This window comes from Loxodonta africana, chromosome 16, assembly GCF_030014295.1.
Source record: "Loxodonta africana isolate mLoxAfr1 chromosome 16, mLoxAfr1.hap2, whole genome shotgun sequence".
NCBI classification, from domain to species: domain Eukaryota; kingdom Metazoa; phylum Chordata; class Mammalia; order Proboscidea; family Elephantidae; genus Loxodonta; species Loxodonta africana.
In genome coordinates, this window is record NC_087357.1 from 36893238 (window position 1) to 36915105 (window position 21868).

At 44.3% G+C, this 21868-nt stretch overlaps 1 protein-coding gene across 1 annotated transcript in view; it reads left to right on the forward strand.

Annotated features, from left to right (window-relative positions):
• The window catches only part of SLIT1 (slit guidance ligand 1), a 207611-nt gene that overhangs the window by 162040 nt on the left and 23703 nt on the right, over positions 1-21868 (forward strand). Inside the window, 7 exon segments of the mRNA XM_064269086.1 lie at positions 7327-7470; positions 10682-10848; positions 11693-11825; positions 14306-14374; positions 17791-17862; positions 19144-19215; positions 20057-20128. Coding sequence (XP_064125156.1) covers positions 7327-7470; positions 10682-10848; positions 11693-11825; positions 14306-14374; positions 17791-17862; positions 19144-19215; positions 20057-20128 — 729 coding nt within the window.

Below are 21868 nucleotides of genomic sequence, written 5' to 3' on the forward strand. Positions count from 1 at the left end.
AGATGGCCGCTTGTTAGCATTTAAGACCCAAGACGCCACATTTCAAAGTGGGATGCAGAATGATTTCATAATAGAATTATTTTGCCAATTGACTTAGAAGTCCCCGCCAACCATGTTCCCCAGACCCCCGCCCTTGCTCCGCTGACCTTTGAAGCATTCATTTTATCCCAGAAACTTCTTTGCTTTTGGTCCAGTCCAAATGAGTGTTGTCTTTCCCTTCACCTAAAGCATTTCTTTTCTACTGATTAATCAATAAAAAACCCTCTCCCCCCCCCCCCCATAACCACAAAAGTATGTGTTCTTCTCAGGTTTACTATTTCTCAAGATCTTATAATAGTGGTCTTATACATTATTTGTCCTTTTGCCTCTGACTCATTTCGCTCAGCATAATGCCTTCCAGGTTCCTCCATGTTATGAAATGTTTCACAGATTCGTCACTGTTCTTTATCGATGCGCAGTATTCCATTGTGTGAATATACCACAATTTATTTACCCATTCATCCGTTGATGGACACCTTGGTTGCTTCCAACTTTTTGCTATTGTAAACACAGCTGCAATAAACATGGGTGTGCATATATCTGTTTGTATGAAGGCTCTTGTATCTCTAGGGTATATTCCGAGGAGTGGGATTTCTGGGTTGTATGGTAGTTCTATTTCTAACTGTTTAAGATAACGCCAGATAGATTTCCAAAGTGGTCGTACCATTTTACATTCCCACCAGCAGTGTATAAGAGTTCCAATCTCTCCGCAGCCTCTCCAACATTTATTATTTTGTGTTTTTTGGATTAATGCCAGCCTTGCTGGTGTGAGATGGAATCTCATCGTAGTTTTAATTTGCATTTCTCTAATGGCTAATGATCGGGAGCATTTTCTCATGTATCTGTTGGCTGCCTGAATATCTTCTTTAGTGAAATGTGTGTTCATATCCTTTGCCCACTTTTTGATTGGGTTGTTTGTCTTTTTGTGGTTGAGTTTTGACAGAATCATGTAGATTTTAGAGATCAGGCGCTGGTCGGAGATGTCATAGCTGAAAATTCTTTCCCAGTCTGTAGGTGGTCTTTTTACTCTTTTGGTGAAGTCTTTAGATGAGCATAGGTGTTTGATTTTTAGGAGCTCCCAGTTATCTGGTTTCTCTTCGTCATTTTTGGTAATGTTTTGTATTCTGTTTATGCCTTGTATTAGGGCTCCTAGGGTTGTCCCAATTTTTTCTTCCACGATCTTTATCGTTTTAGTCTTTATGTTTAGGTCTTTGATCCACTTGGAGTTAGTTTTTGTGCATGGTGTAAGGTATGGGTCCTGTTTCACTTTTTTGCAAATGAATATCCAGTTATGCCAGCACCATTTGTTAAAAAGGCTTTCTTTTCCCCAATTAATTGACACTGGTCCTTTGTCAAATATCAGCTGCTCATACGTGGATGGATCTATGTCTGGGTTCTCAATTCTGTTCCATTGGTCTATGTGCCTGTTGTTGTACCAGTACCAGGCTGTTTTGATTACTGTGGCTGTATAATAGGTTCTGAAATCAGGTAAAGTGAGGCCTCCCACTTTCTTCTTCTTTTTCAGTAGTCCTTTGCTTATCCGGGGCTTCTTTCCCTTCCATATGAAATTGGTGATTTGTTTCTCTATCCCCTTAAAATATGACATTGGACTTTGGATCGGAAGTGCGTTAAATGTATAGATGGCTTTTGGTAGAATAGACATTTTTACTATGTTAAGTCTTCCTATCCATGAGCAAGGTATGTTTTTCCACTTAAGTATGTCCTTTTGAATTTCTTGTAGTAGAGCTTTGTAGTTTTCTTTGTATAGGTCTTTTACATCCTTGGTAAGATTTATTCCTAAGTATCTTATCTTCTTGGGGGCTACTGTGAATGGTATTGATTTGGTTATTTCCTCTTCGGTGTTCTTTTTGTTGATGTAGAGGAATCCAAGTGATTTTTGTATGTTTATTTTATAACCTGAGACTCTGCCAAATTCTTCTATTAGTTTCAGTAGTTTTCTGGAGGATTCCTTAGGGTTTTCTGTGTATATAATCATGTCATCTGCAAATAGTGATAACTTTACTTCTTCCTTGCCAATCCGGATACCTTTTATTTCTTTGTCTAGCCTAATTGCCCTGGCTAGGACTTCAAGTACGATGTTGAATAAGAGCGGTGATAAAGGGCATCCTTGTCTGGTTCCTGTTCTCAAGGGAAATGCTTTCAGGTGCTCTCCATTTAGAGTGATATTGGCTGTTGGCTTTGCATAGATGCCCTTTATTATGTTGAGGAATTCTCCTTCAATTCCTATTTTGGTAAGAGTTTTTATCATAAATGGGTGTTGGACTTTGTCAAATGCCTTTTCTGCATCAATTGATAAGATCATGTGGTTTTTGTCTTTTGTTTTATTTATGTGATAGATTACATTAATGGTTTTTCTGATATTAAACCAGCCTTGCATACCTGTATAAATCCCACTTGATCATGGTGAATTATTTTTTTGATGTGTTGTTGGATTCTATTGGCTAGAATTTTGTTGAGGATTTTTGCATCTATGTTCATGAGGGATATAGGTCTATAATTTTCTTTTTTTTTAATGTCTTTACCTGGTTTTGGTATCAGGGAGATGGTGGCTTCATAGAATGAGTTGGGTAGTATTCCGTCATTTTCTATGCTTTGGAATACTTTCAGAAGTAGTGGTGTTAACTCTTCTCTGAAAGTTTGGTAGAACTCTGCAGTGAAGCCGTCCGGGCCAGGGCTTTTATTTGTTGGGAGTTTTTTGATTACCGTTTCAATCTCTTTTTTTGTTATGGGTCTATTTAGTTGTTCTACTTCTGAATGTGTTAGTTTAGGTAGGTAGTGTTTTTCCAGGAATTCATCCATTTCTTCTAGGTTTTCAAATTTGTTAGACTACAATTTTTCATAATAATCTGAAATGATTCTTTTAATTTCATTTGGTTCTGTTGTGATGTGGCCCTTCTCGTTTCTTATTCGGGTTATTTGTTTCCTTTCCTGTATTTCTTTAGTCAGTCTAGCCAAAGGTTTATCAATTTTGTTAATTTTTTCAAAGAACCAGCTTTTGGCTTTGTTAATTCTTTCAATTGTTTTTCTCTTCTCTAATTCATTTAGTTCAGCTCTAATTTTTATTATTTGTTTTCTTCTGGTGCCTGATGGATTCTTTTGTTGCTCAGTTTCTATTTGTTCAAGTTGTAGGGACAGTTCTCTGATTTTGGCTCTGTCTTCTTTTTGTATGTGTGCATTTATCGATATAAATTGGCCTCTGAGCACTGCTTTTGCTGTGTCCCAGAGATTTTGATAGGAAGTATTTTCATTCTCGTTGCTTTCTAAGAATTTCCTTATTCCCTCCTTGATGTCTTCTATAACCCAGTCTTTTTTCAGGAGGGTATTGTTCATTTTCCATGTATTTGATTTCTTTTCCCTAGTTTTTCTGTTATTGATTTCTAGTTTTATTGCCTTGTGGTCTGAGAAGATGCTTTGTAATATTTCGATGTTTTGGACTCTGCAAAGGTTTGTTTTATGACCTAATATGTGGTCTATTCTAGAGAATGTTCCATGGGTGCTAGAAAAAAAAGTATACTTTGCAGCATTTGGGTGGAGAGTTCTGTATAAGTCAATGAGGTCAAGTTGGTTGATTGTTGTAATTAGATCTTCCGTGTCTCTATTGAGCTTCTTACTGGATGTCCTGTCCTTCTCCGAAAGTGGTGTGTTGAAGTCTCCTACTATAATTGTGGAGTATCTATCTCACTTTTCAATTCTGTTAAAATTTGATTTATGTATCTTGCAGCCCTGTCATTGGGTGCATAAATATTTAATATGGTTATGTCTTCCTGATCAATTGTCCCTTTTATCATTATATAGTGTCCTTCTTTATCCTTTGTGGTGGATTTAAGTCTAAAGTCTATTTTGTCAGAAATTAATATTGCTACTCCTCTTCTTTTTTGCTTATTGTTTGCCTGATATATTTTTTTCCATCCTTTGAGTTTTAGTTTGTTTGTGTCTCTAAGTCTAAGGTGTGTCTCTTGTAGGCAGCATATAGATGGATCGTGTTTCTTTATCCAGTCTGTGACTCTCTGTCTCTTTATTGGTGCATTTAGTCCATTTACATTCAGGGTAATTATAGATAAATAAGTTTTTAGTGCTGTCATTTTGATGCCTTTTTATGTGTGTTGTTGACAATTTCATTCTTCCACATACTGTTTTGTGCTGAGGCGTTTTTCTTAGTTAATTGTGAGATTCTCATTTTCATAGTATTTGACTTTATGTTAGTTGAGTCGTTACGTTTTTCTTGGCTTTTATCTTGAGTTATAGAGTTGTTATACCTTTTTGTGGTTACCTTATTATTTACCCCTATTTTTCTAAGTAAAAACCTAACTTGTATTGTTCTATATCGCGTCGTATCACTCTCCATATGGCAGTTCAATGCCTCCTGTATTTAGTCCCTCTTTTTAATTATTTTGATCTTTTACCTATTGACTTCCATGATTCCCTGTTATGTGTATTTTTTTTAAATTAATCTTAATTTGTTTGTTTTTGTGATTTCCCTATTTGAGTTGATATCAGGACGTTCTGTTTTGTGACCTTGTGTTGTGCTGATATCTGATATTATTGGTTCTCTGACCAAACAATATCCTTTAGTATTTCTTGTAGCTTTGGTTTGGTTTTTGCAAATTCTCTAAACTTGTGTTTATCTGTAAATATCTTAATTTCGCCTTCATATTTCAGAGAGAGTTTTGCTGGATATATGATCCTTGGCTGGCAGTTTTTCTCCTTCAGTGTTCTGTATATGTCGTCCCATTCCCTTCTTACCTGCATGGTTTCTGCTGAGTAGTCTGAACTTATTCTTATTGATTCTCCCTTGAAGGAAACCTTTCTTTTCTCCCTGGCTGCTTTTAAAATTTTCTGTTTATCTTTGGTTTTGGCGAGTATGATGATAATATGTCTTGGTGTTTTTCTTTTTGGATCAATCTTAAATGGGGTTCGATGAGCATCTTGGATAGATATCCTTTCGTCTTTCATGATGTCAGGGAAGTTTTCTGTCAGGAGTTCTTCAACTATTTTCTCTGTGTTTTCTGTCCCCCCTCCCTGTTCTGGGACTCCAATCACCTGCAGGTTATCCTTCTTGATAGAGTCCCACATGATTCTTAGGGTTTCTTCATTTTTTTTAATTCTTTTATCTGATTTTTTTTCAGCTATGTTGGTGTTGATTCCCTGGTCCTCCAGATGTCCCAGTCTGCATTCTAATTGCTCGAGTCTGCTCCTCTGACTTCCTAGTGCGTTGTCTAATTCTGTAATTTTATTGTTAATCTTTTGGATTTCTACATGCTGTCTCTCTATGGATTCTTGCAACTTATTAATTTTTCCAGTATGTTCTTGAATAATCTTTTTGAGTTCTTCAACAGTTTTATCAGTGTGTTCCTTGGCTTTTTCTGCAGTTTGCCTTATTTCATTTGTGATGTCTTGAAGCATTCTGTAAATTAGTTTTTTATATTCTGTACTTGATAATTCCAGGATTGTATCTTCACTTGGGAAAGATTTTGATTCTTTTGTTTGGGGGGTTGTAGAAGCTGTCATGGTCTGCTTCTTTAAGTGGTTTGATATGGATTGTTGTCTCCGAGCCATCACTGGGAAACTAGTTTTTCCAGAAAATCCACTTAAAAAAAAATGCAGTCAGATCCCTATCAGAGTTCTCCCTCTGGCTCAGGCTATTCGGATGTTAATGAAGCCGCCTGCGTCCAGTCCAAATCCCTGCGGGACGGTTCCCCGGCTGGGACACTGCTCTTCCTGCTCCGAGACCAGTCACTGCCTCCCGGGGACTTCTTCTACCGGCTGCGTCCCACGCTGCCCGCGGAACCGGCTGGTCCCCCTCCCGGGGTTAGTTCAGGGGGGTGGAGCAGCTCTCTGTGCTTGTGCCGTACCTGACTGGTACGCTGGCTCCAGGCTCTGAAAACAATCGCTGCTTCCCTGTATTAGTTCGTTCTCCGTCTCTAAATCTGTGTTTGTTGTTTAGGGTTCGTAGATTGTTATGTATGTGATCGATTCACTTGTTTTTCCATGTCTTTGTTGTAAGAGGGATCCGAGGTAGCGTCTGCCTAGTCCGCCATCTTGGCTCCGCCCCCCTTGAGCTTGATTTTTCCCACTGTGAGTATAGCCTGGCCATCTTTCCAGGCTGCTCATAGAGGGCTGCCTCATTCTTCTTTATACCTGCTGAGTATTCTGGAATGAGGGGGCCATGCACTATTTAACCAGTCACTTTGTCCTTTCCAGGGAAGACCTGGGCAGGGACAGAGGAGAGGGGAAGGATAGGTGCAGGGACAGAGTAAGGTGAAGAGTAAGGGCACACAAGTAAGGAGCAAGGTCAGGACTAGAAATCCCTATAACAACGCCATTATTCAGAAATGATTTGTTGATATAAACACTATTCCTCCAGTCTGTTTTCTATGCATACATATATAAATGTATGTAATGTTTAAAACCCATACAATATATACATAGAAATATATTTTCTTAAAGCCTATGATACATTTTATTTAGTAACCATCTTTTACATTAAACATAAGCATCTTTCATATTAAGACAGCACTGGGTGTTCTACAATCATTTTAATGACCATTTATTATATAATTATTGGAAATTAAGGCTGTTTCCAATGTTTTTTATTATTAGCAATGTTGTGATTGTTGTTGCCATCAAGTTGATTCTGACTCATAGAGACCGTATAAGACAGAGTAGAACTGCCCCATAGGGTTTTCTAGGTTGTAATCTTTACGGAAGCAGATGACCAGGTCTTTTTTCCTGCGTAGCAGCTGATGGGTTTGATTTAGGGTCTAAGGAAATCTCTTGGGCATTGATGTGGAGCAAGGCTTGAAGGTGGGGAGAACCACTAGCCATCCAGGAAGTGAAAGTGAGGCCAGATCAGGGGCTATCACAGTGGGATGGATAGGAAAGGACAGAGCCTGGATGCATTTTAGAGGTAGGATAGTCTGGAGGTGAGAGCCAAACCCGTTGCCAGTGAGTTGACTCCAACTCATAGTGACCCTATAGGACAGAGTAGAACTGCCCCCATAGGGTTTCCAAGGAGTGGCTGGTGGATTCGAACTGCTGACCTTTTGGTTAGCAGCTGAGCTGTTGGGGGTGAGAACAGACTTGTAGAATTCTCACTTGTACAGCAGAGGTCTATCAAGGGCCAGGACCCCTCATCATGTCTCCGCACTGCCTGGAGGAGAATTAGTGAACTAGCAGATGGTGGCCGAAGCCGCTTCGCAGACAGGTCCTCTGGCCGGACACAGTATGGGCCCTCCCTTTCTCTCTCACCACCTCCCTCCTCCACAGGATGCTGAGGAACAACCGGATCAGCTGCATCCACAACGACAGCTTCACAGGTCTGCGCAACGTCCGGCTCCTCTCGCTGTATGACAACCAGATCACCACCATCTCCCCCGGAGCCTTCGACACCCTCCAGTCCCTCTCCACGCTGTGAGTCCCGGCTTCCTGGGGACAGATGTACCCGTGGCTCTGAAATCAGCCATCTGGACCCCGGGAACCCCACGCCCCGTCACCAGGCAGCTGAATGTTGGGGCAGAGCAGAAGGCCTTGGAGCTGGGCTTGAATCCCAGCTCCAGCACTTATCTGTGCGGCCTCAGCAAAGCACCTAAGCTCCCCAAGCCTCAGTTTCCCTGTCTATATAATAGGGTTTAGAAGGTCTATTGTGTTGGGTTATTGCAAGGATTAGATATAATTGCTGAAGAAGGCATCTGAGGCTGACATGGCCCTCCTCTGGGGAGGGCTAATGTGGCTAACTGCTCTGTCATAGGGCCAGAGGCAGTGGGCTTCTTGTACAGCTGCCTAGGGTCTGAAGAAAGCCGAGAGCTGACTTCCTACACTGTCTTTAGAAGGCTTTTCCTCTGCAAAAAGTTTCAGTTGAAGTGGGCGCTTCCGCCAAGAGGCCTCAGGATTGCCAACTTCCTGTTGGGATTTGTGGTTAACCAAGGACAAGGTGCCCTTTTCTGCTATTTTGGCAAGAGATAGCAGGGAGGAGGAGAAGGAGCACAACTTTGGGGGCACAGGCCTGGGTGTACTTACTCACACCCAATATTTACTGTGGGCTTTTGTCAAATAGGTTTCTTTACCTCTCTGAGCTTCCATTTCTTCATCTGTGAAATAAGGCTGTTAATATTCACTTGCTTTCTCATGGAGTTATGTTAATGTATATACAGAACCTAGCTCAGCACCTGGCATACAGAACACATTCAGTCTATATTCACTGCTGTTATCATTAGCAGTAATAGTAGTAATTGTAATTGTAGCAGCAGAATTATCAGCGTTACTATTGTGCTTACTCCGTGGTAGGCAGCATAATGGCTTCCCAAAGATGTTTCATTCCTTAAATGTGGAAGAGGGAGGCAAAAGAGTCAGAGTCAGCGTGATACAACGCGAGAAAGACTCAACTGGACATTTCTGGCTTTGAAGATGGAGGTAGGGACCGTGAGCCAAGGAATGCAAGCAGCCTCTAGAAGCTGGAAAAGACAAGAAAGAGGGTTCTCCCCTAGAGACTTCAAAAAGGAACACAGGCCTGCCAACACCTTGATTTTAGCCCAATGAGACCCATTTTGGAATTCTGACTTCTAGAACTGTAAGATAATAAATTAGTGTTGTCTTAAGCCACCAAGTCTGTGGTAATTTGTTATAGTAGCAATAGGAAACTAAGACATGCTGTCAAAAGTGCTGTTTTTACTGTTATTCTCCCTGGAGCCCAGAATATAAACTTCAGCCCCTGAAACAGGAGTCTGATTGGAGAAATAGCCCCATAGTCTGAGAGCAGCAGGACAGGCTGGAGGAGGGAAGAGGAGCAAGAGGCTTGGGAGTAAGGCTCCGACTTTCTGACTTAGACCTTTGTGACTCATTCAGCAACTCTGGGTAGGACAGACATCCCTTCGAAGGTTGTTATCATCATCATTCAGCTAGGATCCTCCCTTAGGAATTATTTGCAATGTCTGGAACAGATCCTTTGGGAAGTCATTAACATTTGAAGGCAGAATTGATTTTGGGGAAGTTATTAGGCCTCCAGTCTGGTGGTGAGTTAGTCCCATTTAGGACCACATTTGAGGATCAACAAAGATGGACACTCAGAACACAGAGAATAAACAAATTTCAGCTTACTGCATCAGGCTTAAAGGGTCCAGGTTTTAGCAAAGAGCACAAAAGTCATGAAGCAGGGCGTGCTTAGTGAGTGTGGCTTCCTGGGTCTCCCTAGCTCTTCCATCAGCTATGCCTTGGGTGGCAGTGGTGAAGGCCATCCTGGCCTGGATATGGTCATGGTGGTGGCAGGAAGCCCCATGCTGGGAGCCTTCCAAGGTCTTGAACCCCCCAGGCATGTCACCCAGAACCTTTGCCATGACTATCGGGAATGGTTGCAAGGACTGCTTTTGGAAATCCATGTTACCCAGATGCAGTGTCTGGATCCCAGACAATTTCTGAGCGTGTCACTGGAGCCACGATGCTGCTTCATCTGTGGGTTATAGAGTAGTGGCTGGCAGTTTATGTGCACAGATACATCACACCCACATGATGGTGAGGGGCTGTGGTCGTGCAGCATTGACTAATTAGCTTCATGCAGTAAGGCCCAGCCTCCATCCTGGGGGACCATGGATAATCTTGTTTTGGGTCCATATCCTTTTCAAGACCCTATTATTTTCTTCTTTAAAATTTTTTGAATTATGGATTTTGATACATAATTTGTGGTAAAACACATGTTCCCCCAAATGTAAAACTTTTCAAACATGCTTCAAAATCCATTTGATTACATTGGGTTTCCAAATACGACACACACACACACACACACACACACACACGCACACAAAAACTCTAAAGCCATCAGGGCTCCCTAACCGCCACATAGGAATCTATAAATATGCGTACAATGTTTATCTAGCTGTACGAAAGCCAATAGAGACAAAAATTTGACCCGTTCACACTTCCTGGATGCACTGCCTCATACCTAAGCCTTCTACCTTACTGAATATTCTGCAAAGAACATTTCTTTCATTTTTCACTGTTATGCAAGCCCCCACTGGAGGGCAGCAAATACTTCTGGTGAAAAAAGTACCCTCCCAAGAAACCGGAGAGCCTGAAAATGTTTGTGGACAGCTTCTGTCCCGAGAATCATTAAAGGGATACAAAGACCATCATTGGTTAGACATCTTTAGGTTTGAGGATATCACAGAGGCCTTTCTCTTGTCCTGTCTGGGATGATGCTGGAGGAGTATTCAGCTACTTCTGAGGCACAGTGGTCTTGGGAGTTGGGGGAAACCAGAAAGGAGACTGGGTCTCTCATGTGGCTCATAAGCCAACTTGGACGGCCCCTCAGAAAAGAGTCCCAGGAGTAGCTGAGCAGGGGCAGCATGGATGGGATGGGGATGATCTTCTTGGGTGGCTAATTTAAAGGATTCATTCAGTGAGTCCTCATGGTTTGTTGAAGCATGGGTCTTGCCATTTCAGATCACAGTGAATCCTGCCTCCAGAGTCCAGAAAGTCAATCTTCTTGGTAACTGTTGGTTGTCTGGGAAGAGTGTGGTCTGCTGTGTGACCCATACATGGCAAATCCTACAGTGATGGGCAGGAAAGGGCTTTGCTGGGACACCCGAGACCAGTAGGGCATCTGCCATAGTCCCATGACCGCCTTTTTCAGAAACCTTCTGGCCAACCCTTTCAACTGTAACTGCCGGCTGGCTTGGCTTGGTGACTGGCTGCGGAAGAGGAAGATTGTGACCGGGAACCCACGATGTCAGAACCCAGATTTCTTGCGGCAGATCCCCTTGCAGGATGTGGCCTACCCGGACTTCAGGTGTGAGGAAGGTAACTTGTGGGCCTCTCAGGCAGCAGGGGTGAGGATGAGCTGGGGCAACTCTGACAGGGTGTGGCAAGTCAGGAGGCAGGACATGGGAGGGTAGAGTGGGTGGGTGGAGCCCTTGGCATGCAGCTGAGAGGAAGGGTCTGCAGAGAAGGGTGAGGGGTAGGGAGTTCCTCTTTTACTCCTGTGCCTAACCCTGTCAGGTGATGTCTTTTGTGATTATAAGGGTAATAAAGTACTAATAATTAAAAAATAGAAAATATGAATAAAAGAAGGAAAAACATCACCTATTTTCTCATCATTCAGAGCAAATCATAGTCAACATTTTATAACCTGAAAAAGTTATTTAACCTTCCTAGATCTCAGTAAAATGGAAACTTATTCATTTATTCAAAAAGTATAGTTTGAGGGCTGCTGTGTGCCAGGCACCATTCTAGGTGCTTGGGCTCTACTAGTGCTGTTGTGGTGCTTGCATTCTACGGGGTGATATGGCGTCCCTTTAGTGCATCATTAAGGCAATTATGTTAGATACAGTGTCTAGCGCACACAGTGGGCACCCCCAAAATGGGGGGGGGGAGCCGCCATCCTCCTTCTCTGCCGTGCCCAGGTCCACCTTGGGTCTGAGTCTGTAGAGATCCCCTGAAGTCTATTTTTACCTCACAACAGTCCTGGGGGATTTGGCCCTGCTCAGAGGTGAGTGCAGCAAAGGGATTTCCAGAATCTGGTGACCAGGTAGTATCAGAGAGGGGCTTCTGTTCTGAGAAAGCCAAAGAGCATGGCCCTTGCTGCAGGAGTCCCTAGGAAGTTCCGTCTCCCTCACTGACCCTGGCTTCCTGCCTTCCTACCTAGGGCAAGAGGAGGGGGGCTGCCTGCCCCGCCCGCAGTGCCCCCAGGAGTGCACCTGTCTGGACACTGTGGTCCGATGCAGCAACAAGCACCTCCGGGCCCTGCCCAAGGGCATCCCCAAGAATGTCACAGAGCTGTGAGTAGCTAGCGGAGATCCCCCAGGGTGGCCCATGGGATGGGAGTGGTAGGGGCACTTCTCAAGGGGGTGGGCCTGGCAGCAGCAGGAGGAGGTGACTCCCAAGGGCAACAGTTAGCTGACCAGGCGCTTGAGGCTAGGGCTTGGCAGAAAACAACAGTTACAGGAAGGCTTTGAGCTTCTCCTTGAGTCCTATCTGCAGAGACACTTGATGGCACTAGCCACACATGGCAAATGCTCACCCCTTTAAATTAAACTCTGCCTTAGTGCTCAGCTGCTAACTGAAAGTTTGGCAGTTCAAACACACTGAGAGGTTCTAGGGAAAAAAGACCTGGTGATCTGCTCCCGTAAAGATTACAGCCAAGAAAACTCTATGGGGCAGTTCTATCCTGTCACATGGGGTCACTATGAGTCGAAATCAACTCTACAACACCCAGCAACAACAACAACCACCCAAAATATCAGCAGTTTAAAATTTAAAACACATGTGCCTGACTTTAAAAAAGAAAACTAATGAACACTGCCTTTAATGTAAGAAATAACGTTACTTTTCCCGCTTAGCATCATCTCCCAAGCATTCCCCTCTGTCATTAAAGCTCTCACAAATGTGAATTTAACTGGTTCCATGATGTCCATCAACATGAATCTTCCATGATCTATATAACAAACCCCTCTTTGTTGGATATTTGTTTCCAACTTTTCACTATCATAAATGACCTGTCAGTGAAACCGCTGGTCAAAGAGTGTGCATTTCTAGGGCTCTTGCCTGCAGGCCTTCCAGAAAGGCTGGGTTGTCTGTCTTCCTGCCCACAGTGTGTGAATGGGTGTTTAAATGAGGCTTTCTTGCTGCTCTCTCTTCAGTACTGAGTGTTGTGGTGTTGAACTCTTCACCAATTTGGTATCCCTGCTGGTGTGGAGTGTGGATGTAAATTTCTATGCCAAACAGAGGGAAGGGGCTGGGGCTTCTTCAACGGACACCTCCAAATGGAAGGTCAGCTCCTGATCTCTTCCTGTGTCCTGGGACTGACCGCCACCGCCCCCCCCCCAGCCCCCAGGCCTCAATATCTGAGTTTTTCCTTTCCCGTGATGAACACATGAGGTTTTCATTTGTATTTCTTTCATGACCAGCAAGGCCGGCTGTTGCTTCACAAGCACGTTGGCCATTGCCGTCCTTCTCCTGGGACTGGCCTACCCCATCCTTTGCCCAGTTCTGTTGCAGTGTTAGTGCTCTGTGAGCCTCACATGACCCTATTTTCACCTTGATGCCTGGGACAACCCTGGGAATATGGGGCTGGATAGGACAGTCTGCCTTTTTTCGAGAGAGGTAGCTGAAGTTCAGAGGCTGAGAAAAATCACTTGACTTCTCTAAGCCTCAGTTTCCTCGGCTGTAAAATGGGGCTATTCAGATCTGTAAACAAGGGCTGCCAAGAAGATCAGATGAGACAGGGTGGAAAGTCAGTTTGTATAACGCAGAGCGATGGGTAAGGATGAGTAAAGCCCTGCCATTGTTGCTCTCTGTTTTGCTGGATCTTTGTGGGGGTGTAGGCGGTAGGGGTGAGCTGCAGTTGGTGGGGGTCCTGTGCCAGCTCCTGACTCTTGGGTCACTGCTTAGCAATTTCCACTCGCAAGGTGAGGATAGCTGGCGGGACTGGGTCAGGTTTAGAGCATCTTGAACACCAAGCTTTGGGCTTAGGAGTTGTGGTGGGCTTGGTTTTAAAGGAGATGACTTAGGTGCCAGTGTTTATAGTGGGCTCCAGAGGGAGGCCAAGGCAGGAGAGCAGAGGAGGCTGCTACAGGAGCCTGGCTGGGGCGACAGTGTGCAGTCGGGGTGATGCGAGAAGTACCAGTGGGAGGAAGAACCCCCAGTCCTGGGACTGGCTCCAGAGAGGAGTTGGAGAATTCACCATTGGGGTTCTGAGTCCAGGTGGTTAGGAACACAGAGTGGTGCTGATGGAGTTAGGGGAAGCTGGTTTGGGGTGAAAACACTGAGCTCAGGTTTGGGCATGTTTGAGTCTGGGGCTTCACACCCTGTGCTGACAGGTAGAGGGGGAACCTGATAGCTGGGAGCAGCCTGAAGGTGGTCCTGAGAGGTATTAACATGCAGATCAGATCTATTTGGCCAGGAGAGGAGCAGGCAGAGAGGGAAGAGCAGGGGGCTGGGGTTTAGCCCTGGGCAGTGCCCACAGACAAGGAGGGAGACTGAAAGGGCGAGCCAGGGAGGCCGGAGGAAAACCAAGAAAGGCTTCATGTCTCGGTGGATTTTACCAAGTTCTTTGGGTGGCACCCACCCAAGTGGCCCCCCCCCCCCAAATTTACCCATTTCCTCTTCTGATTAGTGACTCTGGGCAGGTTGTGTGGTCTACATGTAAGGGAGAAAATGAGTGAGAAGGCTCTGGCTGCAAGGAAAGGGTCTCCCAAACCTGTGGGGACTGCCCAAGGTGAAGACAGGACCACTGACCCTGCTGTGTTCTCTCTTGTAGCTATTTGGACGGGAATCAGTTTACACTGGTCCCAGGACAGCTGTCCACCTTCAAGTACCTACAGCTTGTGTGAGTATCCAGACCGCTTGTGGATCTAAGACCTGCCTCAGAAGACAGCAGGGGCATTGGCATCTAACTATGCATGGCTTCAGCCTTTCTGGAATTTCCTACAGACGGGGCTGGTGGGCAGATCCCACCCGTCTCTGGAAACATCTGTGCATAGAGCTGTTTTGCCACCTAGTGGCCATGCCTATGAATTGCGCCGTTCTATTCTCCCTGGGTGGGACCCTGTCTGCTTTTGCTCACACCATCTCCCCAAACTCCAAACCCCCTCTAGGCTGATGATTATTGTTAATGATGGTCATCCTTGCAAGAGTAGAGGCCAGGGCAGAAGCATAAGGTAGTGGAAAACTTCTTCTTAGCCCAACCTTGGCACCCAACCCAAATATGAAATATGGCAGCTGTAATATACAAATATACATCTATAACTAAGTTTTTCTTTAGGCTACTATCTGTTATTGCCTCCTTTGACCCTTTCTACTCCATCAGAAAACACAAAGTAAGCCTTATATTCTTAAGAAAATAAGAATAACATTCTAGTTTAGTTCCTCTTAGTCTTGCAGCCTAATTCTTTACCTCGATCTTATTTACTCATTGACCAGGTTCCACCAAAAAGTAGTTCAGAGAGCATTCCATCTTAGTGTTGCTTGGAGCAGTGCTACTGAAAGTGTAGTCTATGGACCAGCGTCAGTCCAAGAACTATTTATTATGGGTCCAAAATTAGATAAGAAAATTGAACAAGAGTGTAAATCAACGTACTACTTCCTTCGTCAAGAAAGTCTTTCTGTGAAAAAAATGTTAGTGAAGTTAACCTGTGTGCTTAGTAATTACATTCTGGCACAAGTTTCTTATCTTGTTGTAGACCAGTAACATTCAGTTCAAGGACTGGCTACTCTGAGTAGCACTGGCATAGAGAGTTTTGAAGCTCCAGTTTGTATCTTTGCAAATGACGTAGTGAATGTGTTTTGAGCATCCCAGTAGGAGATAGAGTGTTTCAGCGGCTGGTGAACACGTACCAAAGAGAAAGACTTAATACTACAAGTTTCCCACAATTTTTCTTTGGTCTAATTTGAAGCAGCCGCACTTGTGGCTAGGATACACTTGAGGAGGAAAGAAAGAGAAAGAGGACTAATGTCGCGTCAGTACTTACTATGAAAACTGCCTCTTGGGGCTGAAATACTACGATGTCTTCATCACAGGGAAGGACCACAAAGTACATTGATTATTCAGTGCAACACTTAAATGTATCTCTAAGGACAATGGAAAGATTTTGAATGTGATTAGCTAGATGACAGTTTACTAAAAGAAAATGAAGGTGGATAAACCCCTGAAACTATTGCCCTGAGATAATCTTGAAACATTAAACCAAAAACATCCCCTGCAGTCTTCTTAAAAGCAAACAATAGTTTAGCTTAACTAGTAAAAAATGGTCTGCCTTGAGCATTGTGCTCTTTTCAGAACTATCTATATGGGATCAAATTGACAATAACAACTTGAAAGATTAGATAAGAACCTTAGGGGGCAGTGAGTTTACGCTAATGAGACAGGAAAAACTTAGAAAAGAAGGTTGAGAAGGGTTGCACAACTCAAAGAATGTAACCAATGTCACTGAACTGTACACCAAACTGTTGAATGGTGTATATTTTCCTGTGTATATTCTCAACAACAATAACAAAATGAATAAAATTTAAGGAAAAAAGACCTAAAAAAAAAATGGAGACAGGGACATCAACTAATTTTATAATACAAACATGTATTGCCCCAAAAGCTGCATTAAGTAAGCAGATACGACAGCTGCTAAGTCGTGGTCCTTCCCCCAGAATGTCATGGTCTCAGGGTGGGAAGATGCAACAGAAAGGAATACAAGCAAATAAAGTAGCGCGGAGTGCCTAAGTGTTCCAGCAGAGGTCAATGCAGATTAGGGCTGTGGCTCAAAGCAAGGTGGGGAGCTGGGGGAGAGGAATGTCTTGAAAAATGAGTTAGCCATTCACCAGGTGGGCATAGGGAACAGTATACTGAGAGGCACAGAGGTATGGTATGCTCAGAGAATTTTTTGTAATTTAGTAAAACCAGAGCTGAAAGTCATGGTGGGAGCAATAGGAGTGAGAGGCAGGGGCCAGACCATGGAGCACCTGACAGGTGGCCAGGTTAACGGGTCTGGAGGTCACACTTTAGCCTAAGCCACTGATGGTTTTTTGGTAGGGCATTGACCTGGTCAGATTTGTGTCGTAGAAAGATTGCTGTGGTTTCCACGCATGTGGAAGATGGATGGAAATGGGGTCTAGCTGTGGGCGGAGAGATCAGGTCCAAGGTAGAAGCAAGACAAAAGATGGTGGCTTGACATCAGCAGGGGCTTATGAAGAGGGACAGATGTGAAGCATGTACAGAGGCACAAGTGTGGGACCTAAAACTTGACATGAGTGGAATGAGATAGAGGACATATGGGCTGTGTTTCTGGGTTGCTGGGAGAGGAAGCATAGCATGGGGAATAAGGGTAAGGGGAGGCTTGAGTTTGAGCTTGAGGGGCCATAGGACATGAGATGGAGGAGGCATTCACAAGAGAGGAGGGCAGAAGAGGGATGCCCTAGCCCATGATGGTGAGGAACACTGCGAGCATCCCCAAGGGCACTCAGAGTGGATTAAAGAAGGTGAAGAGCAAGGAAAGGACCTTAGTGAACCCATGCCTAAGGGCTGAGTGAGAAAGAATTGTTCACCCAGAGACTGAGGAGGCACAGCCAAAGAGGTGGGAGGCAAGTAGGCAGACATAAGGGGTTCAAGGAAAGATCAGGAAGGAGAGAGTTTTGATAAGAGGCAGAAGGGTAGTCAGTCGTGAGAAATGCTGCATGGTATTGCTGACAGCGCGTCACGGTGATCTGGGGTCTGGGGAAGATGGACTGGGGTTTGATTCCAGCTCTGCCCCCAACCAGCTGTGTGGACCTGCCTGAGTTATTTAATCACTCTGAAACTCCGTGTCTTCATTTGCAAAATGGTGTTACTATCTCCCTCATAGGATTATTTGGACGACTAATGAACTAGCCTCTGTAAAGGGCTAGCCAGAGAGAACAGAGAAAAGCCTACTAGATCTGGCAGTTGGGAGGTAGCCAGTGCCCTCTGTGGGAACATTTCCGTGGTGTGAAGGGGCCGGGAGCCAGGCTACAGTCTCAGAGGGCTGAGATGAATAGTTGATGCAGAAATGGAGATAAGAAGCCCTAGAGGCGTAAAGGGAGGTCAGGAGCAGAGTAAGGGGCTGTAGCTGACTATGGACCAAGTTCCTCTCCATCGCCCCTTCCCCTAGGGTACCACTTGGAGCTTCTGACCCCCTTGGGTGGGGGATGGCAGAGTGGTGGAGGGGAAGAAGCAGCCCATGAAAATGAGCCAGGGTTGAGCTCTTTCTTTTAAAAGGATGATGCCTTTGTCTTTTCTAGGGATCTCAGTAACAACAAGATCAGCTCCTTAAGCAATTCCTCCTTCACCAACATGAGCCAGCTGACCACTCTGTGAGTCCTAGCAGAGGGAAGGGGGCGGGGGGAGGGTTGGCCTCAGCCACTGCAGATGGGTGGTGGCTAGTACTTTCCCCAAGCCTCAGCCTCTCTGTGCATCGCTGCTCCGTTGGTCACTGGCAGAGGGTGTGCCAGGGCCTGTAAGTCTCAGAGAATTTTTAAAGCATTTTTTAATTGTGAGATGCAACACATATTCGGAAAGTTGCAAAAAATATAAATGCACAGTCTAACAAATAATCATAAAGCTAACATATGTGTAGGCATCTAGGTAAAAAAAAAAAAAAAAGAACAGTGCTAGTGCCACAAATGTCTCCCTATGTCCCTTTCTGATTGTCTCCCCTGCCTGCAGGCAGCCCCTATTCTGACTTTTATGATGATCGTTTCTGTAATTTTCATTAGTGTTGCCATCAACACATGCATTTTTAAACAATATAGTTTAATTTTGCCTCCTGAACCTCATATAAATTGAATCATACGATATATTCTTTTATATCTATCTTCTTTCTATTGACATTATGTTTTTGAGACCCGTCATGTTGTTGTGTGAAGCTGCGGCCTGTTCGTTTTCATTACTACATAGAATTCCTTTGTAGGAATAGGCCGTAATTTTCTCACCCATTCTCCTATTGATGGATGTTTGAGTTGCCTCCAGTTTGGACTTTTGTGAACAGTGACTCTCTAAACATTTTTATGCCCATATTCTAAGATATTTTAATGCTTCCTTTAATTACTTTCTAAGCAAGTGATCAGAAAGTGTTATCCACATCTTTTATATTTCCTTGATATTTAAGAGTGTATCTCATTTGCCTTCCCAGCACTCCATTTAAAGATCACGTGCCAAGAAGTTAAGGGACTTTCCCAAGGTTCCAATGCAGCCAAGCAGTGGAGTCAGTACCCCAGAAAGGAAAGATTCCTGTCCCAGTCAGGCCCCCAGGTGCAGAATGTGGGTCTGAGGCCATGAAGTACCCCTACTGGCTTACCTACCTGTACTTATCTGCCCCAGGGATCTACTAGTCAACTGGTTCCTTTTTCAAAGTTTCTATTACAACCTGGCAACTTGATTGCTCATACCTGGTGAGATTTGGCTTTGGAGGTACTCTCAGGGTCCCAGTGAGCCTGGGGGTGAAGCCTCCACGGTCTAAGACAGTGGTTCTCAATGGAAGGAGGGGACATTATCAATGTCTGAAAACATCTGCATCTGAGAGGTTAGATGTGCTGCATTGCCTGCCTCAAGGGGCCTTGGGGCAGTGACACTGGGGCCTTTCTTCCCTCCTACAGGATCCTCAGCTATAACGCCCTCCGGTGCATCCCTCCCCTGGCCTTCCAGGGGCTCCGCTCCCTGCGCCTGCTGTAAGTCTCCTCAAGCATTGTTTCTCAGGGAAATCTGCCCCACACAGGGCACTGCCTCCTGTCTGGAGGGCAGAAATGTCCCCATTCCTGGGGTCAAATAGGGCAACACTGTACCCAAAGGTGGGAGACCAGAACACTCTCATTAAAGCCCCTTCAGAAACTGAGTAATGAATGGAAAAACATTTAAGAAATGGGGGTTCCTGTCTCTTCCAAGTTGTATTTGCAGTGTGCGTGTGTGTATGTATGTGGACGAGATATATCCTCATTTGTATATGAGGCGCCTGTTCAGATTGAGAATGTTTGTTTCCAAAAGATTTGTGAGGTTTTTCTAAGAATTCCCACTGTGAGGTTTTTGCCTTGTGATCAAAGCCCTCTGTTATGTCTGTTGTGATGCCTCTCCTGGATTCACGCACGAATTCTTTGTCAGCTCCAATCATGACATGGTGACATTCTTCCAGCCTCAGCCTATGGCTCGCTGTACTAAATGCCTCACCAAGAAGAAACCTCCTCACCCTCAGAGCTGAGGGAGGAGCACAGGCACACACACTCCATTTGTGATATAAAGACGGTGCTGGAGTTATTTACAATAGCAAAAACAGAGTACTCCCAAAGGTCTGGGGGACAGAGTGGTCTGTCTGGGTTATTGAGGACTCCTTCTTTCCTCCCCTGTGGCCAGTAGGGTAGGGGCTCTGAAATAAGGCCATCTCCCTAATAGCACCAACTGAAAGATCTGAAAGATAAGCCAAACAAGTCCCCTCTCAGCAGAAGGCTGGGCTGTCCCTCCATCAGTTCTTGCATCTCTGTCTCTTGGATGAGGCCCCAAAGCCTCTTCTCTCCTCAGGTCCCTCCATGGCAACGATATCTCCACCCTCCGTGAGGGGATCTTCGCAGACGTGACCTCCCTGTCTCACCTGTAAGTAACTCCGGCCCAATTCTCTAGGCATCTTTGTATATAAACAGAACTTGGATTCTGAGAAAGACCCCACCTCCTGAGATCATCAGAGCTTGTTGCTTTCAGCCAGCAACTCATTAAACCTGTGAGATTCCAATGTGCTCCCTCTTAGAGTCTTCCACATTCAGTAGTGGTTCATCAGTTCCAACAATGGAATGTGAGAACATTTTTTCACAAGCAATAATAAAAGTGATAATGACTATTAATTGATTGCTAAGCACTTCCCCTGCATTAACTAATTTAATCCTCACAGCAATCCTACAACATGGGCACTGTTATTCCCATTCTACACGTGAGGAAACAGGCCCTGAAGTTTGAGAAGCTCGCCCAAAGTTGTGTAGCTGGTAGGTGATGGAGTCTTCTGACTCCAAAGCCCAGGTTCTTAAGCACATCAGCATCATGCCTCTGACTTCACACAATGGGGCAAGAGCTCTGGAAATTTACTACCCCAAGAAGTGTTATAATTGAACTTAGAATTGCTTTCTAAACCATTCAGTTGGCAGAGTCAAGAAGGTTCTTAAAAAGCAGTAGGCGGTGGCAGGACCATCCTAATTTTGGAAGTTAGGCTGGGAGCACTTCTCTTCTGAGGTCTCTTGGTGCTACTGGCAGAGGGAGCATTCAGCCAGATGGACTGTGACTTGGATTCTAAGTGTAACTCCCTCCTCTTGCCCTCCACCCCACACCCCAGTGGCCAGGGGCCTGAGTTGGCAGACACACCCAGGTCAGAGAGCCTTTCAGAAGCCCCCAGCATCTCTTCGGGAAGTTCATTTACTCAACTATCTCACTGTATTTTCTCAGTTCTAAGACTTGCCTTTTCCACATTTTAATCTATTTGAAATCAGAATGCATTTTACAAATGATGAGTATATTCAATGTGGTAATATTTCTCCACTTCCACTCCCCATCAAAATATATTAAATCAATGGTGCATCTAACAGTCTTATACCTGAGGAAATAAAATATTAATAGGTGCCACTCATTGAAGTTCTGCTTGGGTCAAATACTATACTATGTACTTTATCTGTAGTGCCTCATTTACTCCAATTGAGATGGGAAGTAGGTTTTGTGTTATGCACCAGCTCCACACTTGACAGGGGTTGCCTTGAGCACTACACTGAGCACCATATCAGGGCTGGTCTGGACCCAGTGGGAAGAGTGCAGTGGTTGATTAGCGATGTCTGCCATGGGACTAGGAGGCGTAAGAGGTTCTGGTATAAGTGGTAGGATTCATAACTTCCATTTTACAGTCTGAGGTTTTGAAAAATTAAGCAGCTTCCCTACATCATAAAGCTAGAAAATAACAGAGACAGGGTTGAACTTAAATGTGTCTGATTCTGAAGCTCTTTATTTATTCTTTAATCTATCACCTCAACCAATATCTTCTGAGTGACTACAAGGAGTCAAGTGCTGGAGAATTTACTAACACAAGGTTACTGCCCTTTGTGGCCATCTGGGATATTATAAAGAAAATTCAAAAGAAGGAGCTTCACAGAAGAGGTGCCATTATGCCACCATCGAAGTATTAGGAGTTTGCCATTTGAAGAAGGTGGAGAAAATTATTCCAGGTAGAGGGAACAGCACGTGCAAAGGCACAGAGACAGGAAAGTAAATGGCATATTCAGGGATGGTCTGTTGTCTGCCATAGGATATAGGGTGTTTGGTTGGGTGGGGAGTTTGGACTAGGAAGAAATAAGCCTGGAA